This window comes from Lissotriton helveticus, chromosome 4_1 (genome assembly GCF_964261635.1).
Source record: "Lissotriton helveticus chromosome 4_1, aLisHel1.1, whole genome shotgun sequence".
NCBI lineage: Eukaryota > Metazoa > Chordata > Amphibia > Caudata > Salamandridae > Lissotriton > Lissotriton helveticus.
In genome coordinates this window covers 1,916,749,988-1,916,767,718 of record NC_136063.1, presented here as the reverse complement: position 1 = coordinate 1,916,767,718, position 17,731 = coordinate 1,916,749,988, and the positions used below count along the sequence as shown (strand labels likewise).

General features: G+C 45.9%; 1 protein-coding gene across 7 annotated transcripts in view; it reads right to left on the bottom strand.

The window, feature by feature from the left end:
• The window catches only part of PHF6 (PHD finger protein 6), a 467,171-nt gene that overhangs the window by 197,379 nt on the left and 252,061 nt on the right, over positions 1 to 17,731 (bottom strand). For all 7 annotated transcript variants that reach the window (XR_013610659.1, XM_078688560.1, XM_078688565.1 and 4 more), the window contains exon 9: positions 6,508 to 6,612. Coding sequence is in view for 6 of the 7 variants with exons in the window: in XM_078688560.1 (XP_078544686.1) it covers positions 6,508 to 6,612 (105 nt within the window). In the remaining variant the exon portion in view is untranslated. The remainder of the gene's footprint in view (positions 1 to 6,507; positions 6,613 to 17,731) is intronic.

Genomic DNA, 17,731 nt, shown 5'->3' with positions numbered 1-17,731 from the left:
AGCCACGAAAAAAAACTGCTGGCCTGGGGAGAAAGATTGGAATTGTGGACAGGCTTGGAAGCACGGCACCGGCAATGGCCACGGAAGGGGCGAAAGAATGAGCACTAGTGTTGGGAACCCAAAGAGAGGCCCAGGGATTTGGCAGTGACCCAACACTCCTTCAAGCACCCGAGCGCCATGCAAGCCTTATCACCGAAAAGGCAAGAGCCATCAAACGGCATGTCAATCAGGGAAGGTTGGGCATCCCCAGAAAAAACAGTAGATCTCAGCCAGGGGTTGCAGCGGAGTGCCACTATTGAGGCCATTTTCCTGCCTAGCGTGTCAGCGGTGTCCAGTCCACATCGAATGGCGAACTTCGCTGTGTCTCAACCATCTAGCAATGCCTGGTTCAAGATGACCCAACCCTCTTCTAGGAGCAAGAGCAGCAAATGCGCAACCAAGTCTCACTAGACATGGGTGTATTGGTCCAAGATACATGCAGTGTTCACCAACTACACTGCCAGGCTGGAGCAAGAAAAAATCTTCTTCCTAAAGGCGTTCAGGATCTTTGATTTCCCATCTAGTGGGGTGCTAGGGAAAGCTCTTCAGGTTCAGTTTGGCCGTCAAGGCCAGAACCAGGCTTTAGGGATAGGGATGCTGGGAGAGGAAGACCTGGTATCAAAGGGCAGGATGGTGGCAGCAGGAAATCATCCGGTGCACGGGTGCCCCAGTGCAAGCTTGGGTCTAGGTCCTAGGAGAAGGTTGATGAGGGCCTCATTAATCGGGAGTGGGCGCTTCGCAGAGCTTACCACCAATTGAAGCACCACAGTCAACAGAGGGTAGTTGAAAGTAGGGGATCCCCACAGCCCTTTGCATCACCATACTGAATGAGGCTTTTTTTTCATGGTGCGGCATAGAGGAGAAACTAAGCAAGAGTCTAGAGCAGAGTTCAGACCATTAACACCATCCAGCTCCTCATACCAGTTCTCCTGATAAGCTGTATCCTCCAGGCACCTTTTGGCTCTGTGGAGACTGAAAAAGTGCCAGAGCAAGCTGTGGGCCCAAATACGGAGTACATGGTGTCGTAAAGCTACTCAAGTTGGGCAGGGGTTACTCCAGTAGAACCAGCCGCCGGCTCAGCGTTGTAGGAGCAGGGCCTAGAAGCATGGAGGTTGCTAGGTGAAGCATTGACTTCTTCTTAAACGTACCCAAATTCGACAAAGACAACTTAGAGTGGGTTGAAGATAGTCTGTGACATGGGTTTCGAGAGAAGGCCCGAGATCTTCCTCGGGATCGTAACTGAGAATAGCAACTTGCAGTCGGCGAAGGCTTCAGAGTTGTGGTACGACCCTTAGACAATAAAGTGGGGATCAGATACAGACATCTGTCTCACATGGTTTAAATTCCGTGGGCTAGCTGGGGGACATATATCTCGAATACTGGGAGCAAAGTTCAAAAAGGATTGACAAAAGGTTGGGAAAAAAAAAACAACAACCAATGTAGCTCTTCGGATCATTCTGTTAGCACAGAAAGAAAGGAATTAATGGGCACTGCGCATGTCACTTCCGACATGGAAGATGTCAAAGTGGAGCCATTCAACGCCACCTACCGTGAGCAGAGGTACTACTAAAGATTTTCCGGATCCAGTCAGACGCTTAGGCAATATTATAAGGTGAAGAAACAGAAAGGAGAGGATCCACTTCTTTAGAATATTAGGAGTGGATATCAGACAATCTTCTGCATCACCGATTGCCATATCCTTTGTAATATTAAGGCTGGTAAATGTGCTTTGTGTGGGTAACATTGTTAACCACTATAAAAGGTCAATTTCGATCTGCTAACAACAAAGAAAGCAGTACAGAAAGGCTGAGGAGGGGGGCTTTTATTGTGCCAGTCTTTATATTTTGTAACATGTTATCCAACTAGATCAGTGACTTGCTTGGACAACTAATTGAACAAAGTGCTTTTAATCTAGCAGAGAGTATTGGCCGTGTTAGCCAGCTGGTGTAAATCTTTTTTTTTAAACTTTATTTTTGTGCAGGTATAAAAGAATACAGTCACACCAGGTTCATATTCAGCATGAGAAAACTTACATCAAGTTGCTATATCCACAGCCTTCACGCCCTCAACCCGGAGGCGACATACTTTTCATTAAGTCAGTTGCATTCAGTCTGTGACTTGCGAGCACGTCACGTCATTCCCCAGCCCTGCTTTAGTTTTATTTTTTCTCCCACAACTCCCCCCCCTATCAACAAAACTGGTTGGATTCTCCCCTCAACGTGTTAATAGTCCGATCACATGTCTAGCAAACTAAGCGTCACTAGTCCATCAGTGCCATGGGTGCCTACTCTACTGATGCTTGTCTCTCTCTCCCCATGCTACGGTAGATCGCCACACATGTACGGTGACTCCAAGTTTTCAGTAGGTTTGGTCTGTTACCGTGCCTCGATCTACATCAGGCTATCTCCCACTCCCTCCTCTGTACTCTGTTCGTCTATGAGTTACCTCCAAAGTGCCCGGCTTCTAGGCCATGGTATTGCCTCCATTTACCCCACACCTTTCGGAATCTTTTGGGACAGCCTCTCGCTTTGTACGTCACTCGTTCTGCAGCCATATAGAGGTCTAACCCCCTCCTCCATTCCTCTACTGCCGGCCTCTCCGCCACCCCCCAGTATTTTGCAATATCCCTTTTCGCTACAACCAAAGCCAACACCAGGAAGATAATATGAGGGCGCGGCAGGTCTACTTCTGTCACCATTCCCAGTAGTGCCAGTTTCGGGTCCAGCGCCAGCTCCACTCCCAGCACCTCCCCTAATTCCGCGAAGCAGCTGGTGTAAATCTGATCAGGAAATGTCCAAAGTGAAACCAATCCCCATCTGTTGATCTTACTTCAGGTGTCTTATCCTCTTGGATTATCTGGGATTATCTCCAAGAAAGAGAAAATAACTTTACACATCTGCATGTCACAATGATTGACAAAAGTCAAGCCTTTGCAGCATATTACTAGCACATGGGTGCAATTTCCAAGAGGATCCTGTAAACACAATCCCCTTCTAGAGAGATGAAAAAAATAGCTTTGTTTGTAAAAATCTTTTCGTGTAGCTGTGGCAACCAATTAATCTGGTTTAGTCTGGTCTAATAGGGATTTTAAGACCCAACATGATAGCTTTTATTTTATCGATAACTGGTGATATAAACCAGGAAAAGAAGCCAGATTTGTCATACAGAGACAGCCTTACTCATTGAAACAATCCAACAAAATTATACCCATCAGAGATGCTCTTGTTTTTTTAAAATTATAAATAATCCTTCTTGTTCTCAGATAGTTTTTTCATTTACAAGTTAAAACACCTATACAATCTATTTTCTGTCTCTATGTTTAAAAGTGGGTAAATACAGAAAAAAGTAGAGCAGGCTATTCACTGAGTCACCATGTTTGGAGAAAGAAAGGATGGGGTTCTCATCCTCAGGCTGCAATCCATCCATGTTCTCCAGAAATGGTTAATGACACACACTGGAGGGTGCTAAGGATGAGTACCTTGATAGGTAACACCGGATTGTTGCCTGGCAAATGCAACCTAACAGCTGAATGCTAATTATCCAAGGTGGCACAAAACAAGTAGTTTTACCCATTCATATCCAGACAGCAGAATTTTGAGAGTGACTGCAGAATATAGCTCAAGCCACAGATATTTTCACCAGTTTATCAACGTTTTCTCCTTCCATATGGTTTGACTTTTAGGTATTTTAAAACAAACCAAAAACACACAAAAAAAAGCTTAATTCTGGGCAAAAACTAGGAACACTTCACACTTTCCTTATCAACCCCTTAAAACCTTAAAACCTCTACAAGAAATGCCGAGAAAATATGGCGGAAAACAAAAAATCCAACCGATCGTAAAATCTACCAAACCCTGCACACCAAATATATGAGGGAAATAAAAACAGCAAAAAGAAAACACCTAGCTGAACGAATAACTAAAGCTGAGAATTCATCTAAAGAGCTTCACCACATTTTAAAGGAATTCACCTCCACTAATAGCCCACAATCAACACCAAAAACTGAAGAATGGACGGAAGACCTCTCTAAATTCTTAGATGATAAAATCATAAATATATGCAAATCCTTTGAATTGGAAAATACTCCCCCTCAATATTTACAGCAGGACCCATATTCCAAAGAATCTGTATATACAAATGATTCTTCCCCGAGATGGGCCACTTTCGATCTGTTGGACAAAGAAAAAACTATGCGAGTAGGACGGAAAATCAAATCGGGTTCCCCCAGTGACCAACTAACCTCCAAACTATTGCCATCCTAGCCCCAGCACTAGTAGACCCTCTATCTGGCCTCTTAAACAAATCCCTGAAAGAAGCAGAGTTCCCAAAAATTTGGAAGGCAGCAAGAGTCAAACCCATATTAAAAAAACCTGGCGCCGATGCAAATGCCTTTCTAAATTATCGCTCTATCTCCTTGCTGCCATACTCAGGGAAAGTGTTGGAAGCATTTGTAAACGAACAACTGGTAAACTACCTGGAGACAAACAACCTACTCGATCCTTCACAGTCAGGTTTCCGTGCTGCCCATAGCACGGAAACAGCACTGATCGAAGTTGTCCACAACATTAGGCTTGCTCTGGATAAACGTACATCCTCCATTCTCGTCCTTTTAGATTTGTCAGCTGCCTTCAACACCATCTCCCACCAGATCTTGATTAGAAGACTGTGGGAGTGTGGTGTCAGTGGGCAGGTTTTAAAATGGTTCATCAGTTACCTGACTAACCGCACAACCACACTACAGGTAGACAACACTCTGGCTAGCACCCTGCCCGTCACAAGAGGTGTGCCTCAGGGCTCCATCCTGAGCCCCTCACTTTTTAATGTTTATATGGCTCCCCTGGCCAATGTGATCAGAGCTTTTGGGTTCGACGTGTTATCCTACGCGGATGATACGCAAATACTGGTCACACTTGGCCCTGACGTAAATGACACTAAAAGGCGTTTTAAAATGTGCATGGTAGAGGTAAAAAATTGGATGGGCCTTAATCATCTCCAGTTGAATGGTACCAAATCTGAAGTCATGCTATTTGGGCGAGCAAATGAACACTGGACCCAAGACTGGTGGCCTTCGGAATTAGGGGAGTGTCCTGTTCCAAAGGAATCAGTCCGCAATTTAGGATTCCGCATAGATAACAAGTTGTCCATGAGAGACCAAGTGAATCATACGGTGGGTACCTGTTTCGGAATTATGCGGAGTCTACGCAAGGTCTTTAAATGGCTACCAACTGAAGCACGCAGAACTTTGGTCCAGGGCCTTATTGTAAACAGGCTTGATTATGGCAATTCTCTGTTTCTTTCCATAAATGAGTGCCATGCCAGGAAACTGCAGGTCGTACAAAACACGACCGCCCGTCTGATTCTAGGCCTACCCAGACGATCCCCCTCTTTGCCAAGCCTGAAAACCCTACACTGGCTGCCTGTTAACAAAAGAACTATCTTCAAGACCATGTGCCTGGTTCATAAACACATGTACGGTCGAGGACCAAAATACTGGACCCCGAAACTGACATGGTATTCGCCTGGTCGACAGCTGAGATCAAGTACCAAATCACAGCTCACGCCGCTTAGAGTTCAAACGGCCAGAACTGGTGGTCATGCCTTCTCTTTCAGGGCACCATCCCTATGGAACGAACTTCCCCTTAGCCTACGTACAACAACTGAACATACCACTTTCCGCAAAAAACTGAAAACATGGCTCTTCTGCTAGTTCCATCCTCTGGCTCTTTCTCCCCCTCAGGATTGCCTGCATGCGCCATGAGACTCCCTCGGGATGTGATATGTTTGCGCAATACAAGTATCCAGACTAGACTAGACTAGACTAAACCCTCTGACATCAAAGCAAAGAGAAAAGGGAAAGACTAGCCATGGTAACTTGCTTTCTCTAAATTATTCACCAGTACATTAATGTAATACTTTTGTGTAAATAAAAGGAGGCCATGTATGTATGCAAATATTTTGTTAACCTATACTGGTAGGTCATAAAAAGGATTATGGGTTCCTAACATATGCAAAATATATGTGAAAAGCTCTACAGTTGCCTCCAAACTGTAGCTAAATAAAAACTTTACATGGACGATGTTTTGTAAATAATGCAACTTTGTAAACACATTTATATTGCGTGTGTTAAGTATTCTTTAGTGCCAAAACTGTAAATTGAAGTCTCTTGTCTGACAACACCTTAACCCACTTCAGGTAACAGTACAATAAGTTATTCAACATAATCATTTTGTTTGTCTTTACAATTTCCTAAAATGAAAAGCCCTAAAGAGGACCTTGCATTAACACATATGATATATATGTATGTGGAGTCTGCCTTAAAAGTATAACGTTTTGTATACATTGAATGGCCTTGAATCTGAAGGATCCACACAGGATTTAGGGAATGGTAAAGTTATTACCCAGGTAAGAGACAGTTTTTTGCATGTAAAACTAAGAGGTGTGCATGAAGTGGAAAATAAACAAGCATACCATTCTCTTCCCTCGTTTCATTTCTTGAATTACAGTTTTAATATCGAAATCTCCAAATTCTGCCCTTGACGTCGTCGTCAGCTGAACAGTGCCAGAAGAGAATAACTGGAAAAGAAGGTCATGCATCGAAAATAAGTCTATAGAACAATCAAAGCTTAGAATAAACTAGGCAGGAACAAACTTCTCAAAGGACAAGTGACATTTATACACAAACTATTTTTAACAGTTCAGACACAAATTATACACAATACTGAAACCTTTTTACAGTGCCCATTTCAAAGCATTAACTAAGAGGTCTGAAAGATGAAAGAAAGGAACATATTACTTACCTTGTAAGCATCTGTTCGTAGCGTGTAGTGCTGTATATTCAAATGCATTGAACACTTCTGCCTTCTAGTGTTGGGTCTGGACATTTAATTATTCTTCTTTAACTCCTTCCGTGCTTATGACGGAACCGCTTGTCATCTGCCGCGGTGGCGCTGTGCTGATGACGGAGCGGTTTCGTCATGGCCCGCTGATTTCGCGCCTGCGCGGTGCGTTCTTTTAGGCGGGCGGCGCCATGACGGAACCGCTCCGTCATGAGCACAACTCAACCGCGGCTGGTGACGGAGCGGTTCAGTCACCAGCAAGGGCCCGCCGCGCGGCCCACCCGCCCATTAGCGCTGCGGCGGAATAGCTGCCGCAGCAATGTGGTTAAAGAAATTTCGAGTCACCAGGTGTACAGTGCCTTCTTTATTCCACAATGTGCATGGTCTTAGCGTCACCCTTAGATTACTTTCCGTCCAGAATGGGGTAACACGATAGTAAACAAGAGTATAAATATGTATGTAAATGTAAAAGCTATACATTGACATCGTTACATAATAAAGAAAAAAACACATGCTGACACTTCCCATGTATGGGGAGGTGAGATGATGCATGTGAATTTACAGCACTACTCACTACAAACAGATGCTTACATAGTAAGTAATGTGATCCATTCCTAGCATGTGCTGCTGTAGATACAGATGCGTTGCGATGACTGTAAAGCCCTATCCTCCCATCTGTGTTTAGTGGGCAGCTGCAGCAGATGTTTGAAACAGTCTTCACAACACTGTTAGACCAGCCATAACCTGCGGTGTTGTTAGTATATCTACAAAATCATGGTTAGTGAAGGCATGCAGAGTTGACCACATTACTTACATAGGTCAGCTATGGGAATGTTACCTTAGAAAGTCATTGTTGCTCCCCTTTTCCACATAGAATTTGCTCTCTGAGTTACAGAATGCACTCTTTTTCCTTTAATAAAACAGGTTAAAATACCTTTAAAGCTCCATCTTGCAACACCTGCTTTTGAAATTGCTTTCCCTTTTTGTGGTGCTACATGAGCCACTAATAGTCGATCATTATTCCAAAAGGCTTTTGTCCTATCAATGTAGTATTAAAGCGCTTTTAACACCGATTGTATGCATGTCCCTTTCTGCCACAGAAACAGGTTTGGGGGAAAAAACTGGTAATTTTCTATAGACTGATTGGATTGGTAAAAACATTAAGTTAGTGCTTAACATCAGTTTTTTGTGAACTTGAATAAATGCTACTTGAATAGTGAGTGTGTGGAGCTCACCAACTCTTCGTAAATAGGTAATAGCCACTAAGAAAGACACCTTCAATCTTAAATAATGCAAATTCACAGAGTGCAAAGGTGCAAATGGTGGGCGGATCAGCCGTGTGAGTTCTATATTTAAGTTCCACACTGGGAATGCAGGTATTCTAGGTGGTATTATCCGTTTGAAACCCTCCATAAACGCTTTTATTACTGGTATTAAAGCGATGAGCGTTCTCTATATGGAATGTATAACAACTGGTAGATGAAGCTGTAGAGATCTATATGCTAACCATGCGTTTTGCTTGGATGAGGGGGGAAGAGCGGCTTTAATGCTTCTCGATCTCACAGACACATTGGATACTGACCTCATAGGTCCTCATCAAGTGGCTTGAGAGAATTGGGATTGATGGTGCAGCCCTGTCCCTCCGAAGCTCATTTTTAACTAACAGACTACAGAGTGTGGAAGTGAGTGGATTAAAATCTAAGCTTTTTTCCTACTTTGCGGAGTCCCGCAGGGATTTTCTTTATTACAGACGCTATTGAATAATTCTGTCACCCCGCTGTTAGGGCTCATCCAATACTGTGGCTTGTCGGCCAATTCTTACGCCAACAATACACAAAATATTGTTGCAATTCCTGAAGATGATGGCCCATCTGCCTCGAAGCTGAAATATTGTTTAACCCAAGTATCAATCTTTACGCAAATAAACTTTTTAAAGTTAAATGCTAAGAAAACCGAGGTGATTCTCTTTGGTAAGAACACCAACTTTTGGAACTCAACATTGTGACCAGCAGATTTCGGCCCATTATCCACTCATGTCCAAAAAGTTAGAAATCTTGCCATGGTATTTGATGACCAGCTCAGCTTTGTAGAGCAGATCAACCATACCATCTTCACATGTTACTTTATCATTAGATTATTGAAAAAATGTTTCCTTTCATCCCGCAGAATCTCCAAAAAAAACAGCTGTGGCTGCGCTTATCCTTTCCAAGATCGATTAATGCAATGCCTTGTATCTAGGTATCACGAAAGCTGCACTGACCATGTTACAATCATTGCAAAACGTGGCCGCCTCGCTTCTCCTGAGAGTGCCTAAATTTTGCTCAGTAAATAAAAACATATGGGACCTACACCGGTTACCAGTAGCGGATAAGATCGAGTTGAAAGCGGTGTGTATCATTCCCAGCGCACTCCACGAAAGGGCCTTACACTACCATCGGAATAATTTTCTTATGTGCAGTCCACAACGGGCCTTATGGTCCACAACAGCTCATCTGTTAAAAGTCCCCAAGATAAAGAAAACTAATTGGGGGGGGGTTGGGAGGGGGGAAGGGGCTTTTGGGGGTGGGAGGTAGGATTCTATGATATCTTGGTGGCAAACTCTGGAATTCACTTCCTCTGGCCTTAAGATCTCGGCCTAGTCCCCCATGTTTTACGAATCAGCCCAAAATGTCAGGAGATGAATCCGGTACGGTTGAGCGCCTGCCTAAGAACTATGAACTACAGGGTCCAGGGATCCGTGCGGCTGTAGGCGGAGACTATATGTACTCACTAAACCCGGAAGTCGGGTTGTATTGGATTCCGTGTAATGTCTGATGATGCAGTGGTGTTCGTAGTACTGTGGGCGTTGATTGCGTGGTGCTTCGCTAGGACCAGCGAAGACACGTACACTCACTGCATGCTGTTGGTGTTGGCAGAGGAAGGACATTCTCTTCGAGCGTTTTCGGCGCTGTGAGGCGGCTGACTCACTGGATCGGGTTCTGTGGTGCTTCGCCGGTGCTTATTTAGTGAAGACACAGACCGTTGTGGTTTCAGGCTCTCGTGAGTCTAGTGGGGTGGATCGGCTGATCCATTCTGTGGGTGCGGTGGTGCTTCGCGGCCGTTGGGCGAAGACACAGACACCCGGTAAGCTTTCCCGGCCAGAGGAGGTGACTCGACGTTTTCTTGATTCCGGTACTGTTTATCCCTGCTGGGAGTGCGGGTTACATCGAGAGGACGCCACCATAACGGAGAAGCCCGAATACCTTGTTGACTTCATTTCCGTTGGCAGTAAGACATCGGAGGGTATCTTCTTTCCAGGAGCACTTCTTCTATTACTTTCCTTTTGGTTGTTGGAGGGGTATAACACTTGACATTATTTTTGCTTCTGTGAAGTTAACAGAAGGCGGGTTGGTTGCTAGACTATTAAGGGTTGACTCCGGAACTCTGACAACCCTTTCTTTCACGGTGCATGATATAAACGACAAGGTATGTACCGAGATAGTAACCATCGGAACACTGGGTGACAGGGGGATTGGAGTAGAGGATTAATCTGTGTTTGTGTCTCGTAGGCTCTGTATACATTTCTGGAGATCCGAGATAGGAGAGATTCCAGAGTACGTCGCCATCCTTGTTCCTAGTAGTAGATCACCGAGGTAGGTGAAGGTTCTATGGGAGGCTTATGGGCTAGGGGAAGAAACACCGGCCGGTATTAATGCTTGTCCTTTATCATTGCAGATAGCACCAGCCCGCAGAGCTCCTACCCGGCCCCCTCCATTTTTTCCCTCGCCGGATCACCTCTTAGCTCTGGGTGTTATATAGACCAGGCTTGGGGAGATCCGGAGGTGGACCCTCTAGAGCATCACCCGGATCCCGAAGAGCATCTGGAACCCTGACACAAAACATGGCTCTTTGTAGCACACGCAAAGTAAGATGCACCTACTGCCCACCGACCAGTTTTTCTTTGAGGTTTTACACTGTTAGCGCTAAGACACCTTGGTGCTCGGGCTCTAACAAAATCTTATTTACTTATGGGAGATAAGCAAGTATTTCGTGCACTGTTACCTGAAATGGCTTTAGATGTTTATTAACATAATAGCAACTGAAATGTTTCCATTTAGCAGGACAGGAAAGATACACATTCTTCTTAAAGACTTAACTAACCAAAATCTAAAACGTCAAGTTCCAAAATATAAGACTGAGGTTCTGGGGTCTGATGAGAACTTTGTGCTGTGAGAGAAGATCCACCCTGAGTGAAAGTTTCTCGTTAGGTGAGATGAACATTTCCATCCGAGTTAAGAACCAAAATTGCTAGGTCCACGTAGATGCCACTAGAATGAACCTCATTGTGTGTTGCTGCATCTTTCTGACTACATATTGGATAAATGTAAAGGTGGAAAAGCACATGCAAATGTCCCAGACAAACTCATCCATATTGCATTGCCAATAGACTGTGGGTGTGGATACATGGATGCAAAGTTTTAACATTTCGCATTTTCTTCTGTTGCAAAGAGGTCTACAGTTGGAGTGCCCCATTTGTAAATCTATATACGTTGGTAGGACTTGAGGGTGGCGTTCCCACTTGTGTACTTGTTGATGAGTCCTGCTTAATAGGTCCACAAAGTTGTTGTCTACTCCTGGGAGATGTTCCACCAAGAGGTTTATGTTGTGATAAATGGTGCAGTGCCAGATCTTTTGGGCTAGTTTAGAGAGCAGAAATTAGTTGAGTGCCCCGTTTCTGAATGCAATACATTGCAGCTATGTTGTTGGCTTTGATTAAGACTGTCCTGTCTGATCATTGCATAAAAGGCTTACAATTATGAGACAACCCAAAATGTCAATAACATTTGTTTATAATAAAAGGCTTTGAGTGCTAGCGATTTACCTAGGTGCTCCAAATATTTGATTTGTTTGGTCTGTTGTTCTTAATCCAATGTATCTTAAATAGTTTGTTTCTATGTTGAGCATCTCATCCGATGAGCAATACGTCTCAAGTAACACCACCTATGACAGAGGAACCACAGAAAGTCTGCAGATTAGTCAGCTCTTTCGGCGCTGCATCTAGGACATCCGTCTCCTCTATCCCAAGAGATACGCCTCAGGGAAACTGGGGTTAAGTAGGTGCGGTGTAAAAAATTAAAGTGTGTCAGTTTAAACCATGCATTGCACGAGACCTTGCGCGTGAGGGAGCCTATGCGCTCCCACTACCCCTGTTCCAGTGTAGCGCCAAGATCTGCCTCCCAGGCCGCCCTGGACGGTTGCACCGGAGGGGTGGAATCTTGTTTCATGGCCTTATACAGAAGAGAGATCAATGTACGCCCCTTACCGCAGGATAGGAGGATGTCTAAGGTGTTAGTCAGTGGTGGTGCGTCCGGGTACTGGGGCCAGGTAACCTTCACTACATTCTGGAGTCCCCGAAAGTTTAAGTATTGTCCCCTCCCAAGGCCAAAGGCCTACTCCGCTTGCTCATAAGTTAGGAAGGACTCGCTGGGGTAAAGGTCAGCCAGGAGTGAAAAGACATGTATTTCTGCATGTCGATGAAGGGGGCCAGTATCCAGATTGGGAGCTCCCTATGAAAGGGTGCCCTCCGTAAGACCCTCTCAACAAACCGCTGACACATGCCGGCCGTGTGACGCACAACATAAGGAAGAGACGCGTCCGCCCCCCTACCCTGCATTATGGTGACCTGCAGTGCCTGGATGTCCGCCTTACCAGCAAGGAGGCGCGTCTTCCAGTTGTCCGCGTCCGTAAACCACCGGGCCGCATGCTGCAGCTGTGCTGCATAGTAATATAAGTCGAAGCGTGGCACTTCCTGGCCCCTCTCCTCATAACTGCGGACAAGTGTGGAGAGCTACCCTACTGCGCCGTCCCACCCGCAGCAGGGACATGAGCAGCATATTGAAAGTGCGGAAAACTTGTGGCGGGAGTGGACACAGTGAGTTTTGGAGGACATATAACGTTCTAGGAAGCATTACCATCTTGGCGACGGCCAGCCGTCCCATCAATGAGAGTGGCAAAGACGGCATAACATTAAGTGGTTATATCGTGCACAGAGTCCAGAGATTCCGAAAGATGTGCACAGGGTTCAGTGCAAACCCAAATTGCTCTATTTGTGGTAGTGTGAACAAGCAGCCTTAGGCCTAGCACAGAGGAGTGTAAGACATTTGTTGTGCAAACAACAACCAATAAATGACACACAACTTAAAAGAAGATCCACACCAATTTTATAAAAACAGACTTTGCTCAAGATTTATTTTCAGACCAAGATCTTCGCAAAAAGGTAAGTACATCTTTAAATAGGAATTCTTTTCAGTTTCAAAAGTGAACACAGGGCAATTTTCAGTCTTTGTAATGTTAACCTATGGAGGAAAACAATAATGCGGTTTTACAGGTAAGTGAACAACTTACAAATTCAGTCTTCGGGTTGCAGGATAAGCAGAGGGCAGGGTTCACAAACACTGCACCACCAGCGGCACAGGGTCGGCCGCATGCAGAGACCAGTGGAAGATCAGGCTCAATGTTACCCAAAGGAGACTGGGGGTGCTTGAAGACACCTTGCTTGCCGGTAAATAAGTGGCTGCAGGGCTCCTGCTTCCGAGGTTTAGGCAAGCACAGAGGGGCCCACAAGGCAGCACCAAACATACACCACCACCAGCACAGTGGCGGTCGGGCGCAAACAAAGTGTTGAGCTCCCAATGCAATTCAATGGAGAAACTTGGTTTGAAAAACAGGCTACAGGCGACGAACTGGAGGCTGCACGAAGGAACACAGTGACATCAGAGGTAAGTTGGGATGTTGTAGAGACACCGGTGAATGTGCTCCTCAAGGCCCAGGGGCTTCGGGTGCAGAGGTGACGTTGGGTTTTTCTTACCGGAGTCGGTCAGGGGAAGCCGCTGGATTCCACTGCAGGTGTTGTCGTGGAGTCCAGCCAACTCTGGACTTGGACTCAGGATCGCTGGGGAATCTTTTCTGGATCAGTAGGCCACCTGGACACAGGCCAGAAGCGTAGGGTGCAGAGAGGTCAGGGCAAGGTATTGAGGATCCAAAGGGCACCAGAGTCTTTGGTGTTGGTTTCTTGTGGACAGAGCAGCTGTCCTCAGGAGTTGTGGTCTTTTTCTAAGGCAGGCAGTCCTCCCAGGGGTTGTGGAGGTCACTGACTGCAGGACAGGCGTGATTTCTTCGCTGATCTTTGAGGGCTGCAGAAAGGCCAGTAGGGAGGGGGGCCAAGTCAGAGGGTGTAGACAGTCTTCTCTGCACGGAGACTTCTTCGTCCTTCCTCTTCTTAGGTCGGCAGGAAGTAGTTTCAAGGTCTGGGGGAGTCACCAAAATACTAGATTTAGTGGTGTTTTAAGAGATTGGCAGGCAGGGCCAATAGGCATGGGCACCCTACCTGTGGTGCCTACACCCTCAATTATGCCAATCTCCTGTGGGAGGGGGCCAATCCTAGCCCTGATTGGAGGAGTCTACCCATCCTCAAGATGGCGGGGACTGAAAGATGTGCTTCACCTCACCTACTGCATCGTAGGAGTGGAGTTGTCAGAGGTGGGCACACCTCCTATTCTTCCTAGTTTATCCCACTGGTTTTCCTGCCCAAAGTAGGGGGCTAAACCAGGGGCTGCTAGCAGCAGAGGATGGGGGTCGCATTACAAAGAAAGCAGGCCTTTGAAGCTTTCCTCTTGAGCACTGTGTCCATCCTCCACCCAAGGGGGGTTTTTTGTACCAGAGAGCGGGGCTCTCGACCAAGGGGTCCAGAAACATGTCTGGTGATGGCAGGCTGCCTAAAGCCAGTCTGTGACCACACAATGGTTGGTAGGTTTTCAGGGGGCAACTGTGAGTAAATGTTTCAATCATTTTCCACTGGCATCAGTGTGGGTTTATTGAGAGTTGTTTGGTACCAAACACTCCTGGGTTCAGAGGCCATAATGGTGCTGGCTTCCCTGGCACTTACAATATCTAAGAATAGACTTACATTTTGCAGATATGCCCACACCTATGATATAGTGCACCCTGCCTTAGGGCTGTAAGGCCTGCTAGTGGGGTGGCTTACCTATGCCTTAGGCAGTGCTAGGTGGCATGGCCAGGTCGACGTTGTAGTGTTGTCTGCAACAGAGCAAGCATGCTGCAGTGCCAGTCTGCATGACCTAGGTGAGGGGTCGATAGAGGACCCTCTTCAGTCCTAATGCACTAGGAACCCAGGTACCATTTACTAGGGACTTACAGGGGGCTTGAAGGGCCAATTGTGGAACAGTTTTAGAGAAGAAGTACTGTTACAGGGGACCTGATTGGCAAGGACCCTGTGCACTACAATCGAAACAAAATCATTTTCCAGGCACAAATTGGGGGCACATTAGATCCAAATGGGGCATCTCTAAAGGTTTTTGCAGAAAAGTGGGTTAGCCCTTTTCGAAAACACATCACAATCGGCAATTTAAACAGAGATGGCTGATCAGGTAACAATAAAAGGGTAGAGAAGGCAGACAAATAAAATGTTATCGTGGCCATAGAAAGGCAACATGAAGAATACCACAAAACAAACTTCTCCCAGCGTCCCGCATGGATGGTTTCGGTGGAGTGATGTCCAGCTGCCAGAATGACATTTACTACTTCTGGAGAGGGATCAAAAGTAACCAGCTGTTGTGACTCGACCTCCAAGCAGAGAGATGTAAAATGCGTAGGCTCGAATGCAAGACCCTGCCCTGCTGCTGCAACAGAAGGTCCTCCTGAAGATGCAGCTGGATCAGAGGACAGGTGCTAATGCCAGAAGGGTACCTCACTCTCCTGGCCAAATCTGGAGCCACTACAATAACTTGGGCCTAGTCATTCCTGATTCTCTTCAGAACTTTAGGCAGAGAAGTAGAGGAGGGAAGGAGTACAGGAGCCCCAAACTCCAGTCCAATTGAAGACATCTCTGAGGGGAATTGCTGTGCTAACTCCACTGTGCAAACATTTGGATAATGCACATTCTTGATGGTTATGAATGATGAAGACAAGATTCTCTCCATTGCCCTGCATCACCTCTGAGTGTAACTGCCACTCATGACTGACCAGGTGACCATGGCAGAGTTCATCCTCCCTGGTGTTTAAAGATCCTTCGGAGTGTTGTATGATCGGGGAGAAGCCCTGACTCCTCAACTAGTTCCAGAGGCATACAGCCTCTTGGCAAAGGACCAACGACTCCACACTACCCTGTACCTTCAGTGTCACATAGCAGCGGTGTTTTCCATGAGGACCTGCATCCATTCAACAATTATGGATGGGAAGAAAGTTATTAATCCCAAGCGAATCAACTGAAATTCTAACCAGAGACCTCCGATTTCCACCTGTCCCAAATGACCTCGCCAATCCAGCAACAATGCAGCAATCTCCACTGTTCAATCTGGGTGAGGCAGGGAGAGAATGTGAAGGCATGTGAAGCGCTCTGATACCCACGGGTCTTGTCCGCGCTATACAAAACTCTATAAATAAATAAATAAAATAAATAAGAGAGGTCTGCCACTGGTCCAAATGCAGTCCAGCAGCTTCCACTGCAGATCTTTCTTAGTCTACAACGACACTTGAATGGAATCTGAGAGGTTCCCTTGGTGCTGAGCCCACTGAGACTTAAGAACCCACTGCAGAGTCCACAGGTACCACCTGGTGTGGTCCAGTGCATGATGCAGGAGGGCTGAAATCCAAGAAGTCTCATAGCCAATCTCACTGAGACCTAAGGCAAAAACTGAAACATTGGGATCATAGCTAGAATATCCAGGACTGGTGGAGGTGGAAGGAAAGCTCGGAATAGCATACGATATCGGATGGCTTCAATTAAGGTGAACCTCTGCGAAGCAGCCAGGTGTGATTTTGACACATTAATGGAGAATCTCAGAAATGTGAGGAAGTTGACACCTGCTTGAGGTGAGCCCGTCTTCAGCAGCGAGTCATTGAAGTATAGGAAGACAGGTATTGCCAAACTCTGAAGGAGGTAGCTACCACCACATTATTTTCGTGAACACCCAAGGTGCACGGATAAGGCCAAAGGTGCTCCTGGCCCACCTGAAACTGTATAGATCGCGACTGTGGAATTGCAGTTCAGGCATGTGAAAATAGGCGTCCAGCAAATCCAACATACCATTCAGTCGCCTTAATCCAGGGCAGACAGAACTTTGGCCAGAGTGACCATCTTGCACTTGTTATTTTTGAGGAAGAAGTTATGAAGGCAATGGTCTAAAATAGGCAATGTCCTCTGTTCTTCTTCAGCACCAGAAAATAAAAGGAATAGCAACCAGTCCTGACCTCTGATACCAGGAGCAGTACTGTTGGGGAAACTGCTGTATGGTAGTTCAAGGCCAAGAAAGCCATTGCAGCAATACTCTTAAAGCACTACATTACCAGTCTGCCTTGTCCCTGAAGAGACGGCTGTTATCAAATCGCATTTCCATTAATGATGCCTAGACATTATTTGAAAAGCGTGTAGATCTGATCTATGAATGGCGCCGGAGCACAACGCAGGTACCGACTGGCCTACCCAAACAATCGGTAGTGTCCAGGCCAGAAAGAATTACATACTTGGTTGCGTCTTGGCCGTCCAGCATTATTTGTTGGAGGTTGACTTGAAGAACGGCCAGGACTGCGGGCAAGCTGTCAATCACCATTTCTCAAGATGCATGCAAGTGGGTCCCTAGTAGGAAACCTGAATTCAAAGGCCTGAAGGCAAGGCTGGAAGAGAATGAAATCCACTTCTTGAATGCCTACATGTGTTTGGATTGTCTGAAGGGGCAATGGGAAATGCATTTAGGTTTAGCTTTCTAGAAGGATGGCTTGAATTATTGGGTGCTGGAGAATAAAAGATGGGTCCCATGGCGCTGCCCTGTGGTGTATAGCAATTTTTCAATTAACATGGG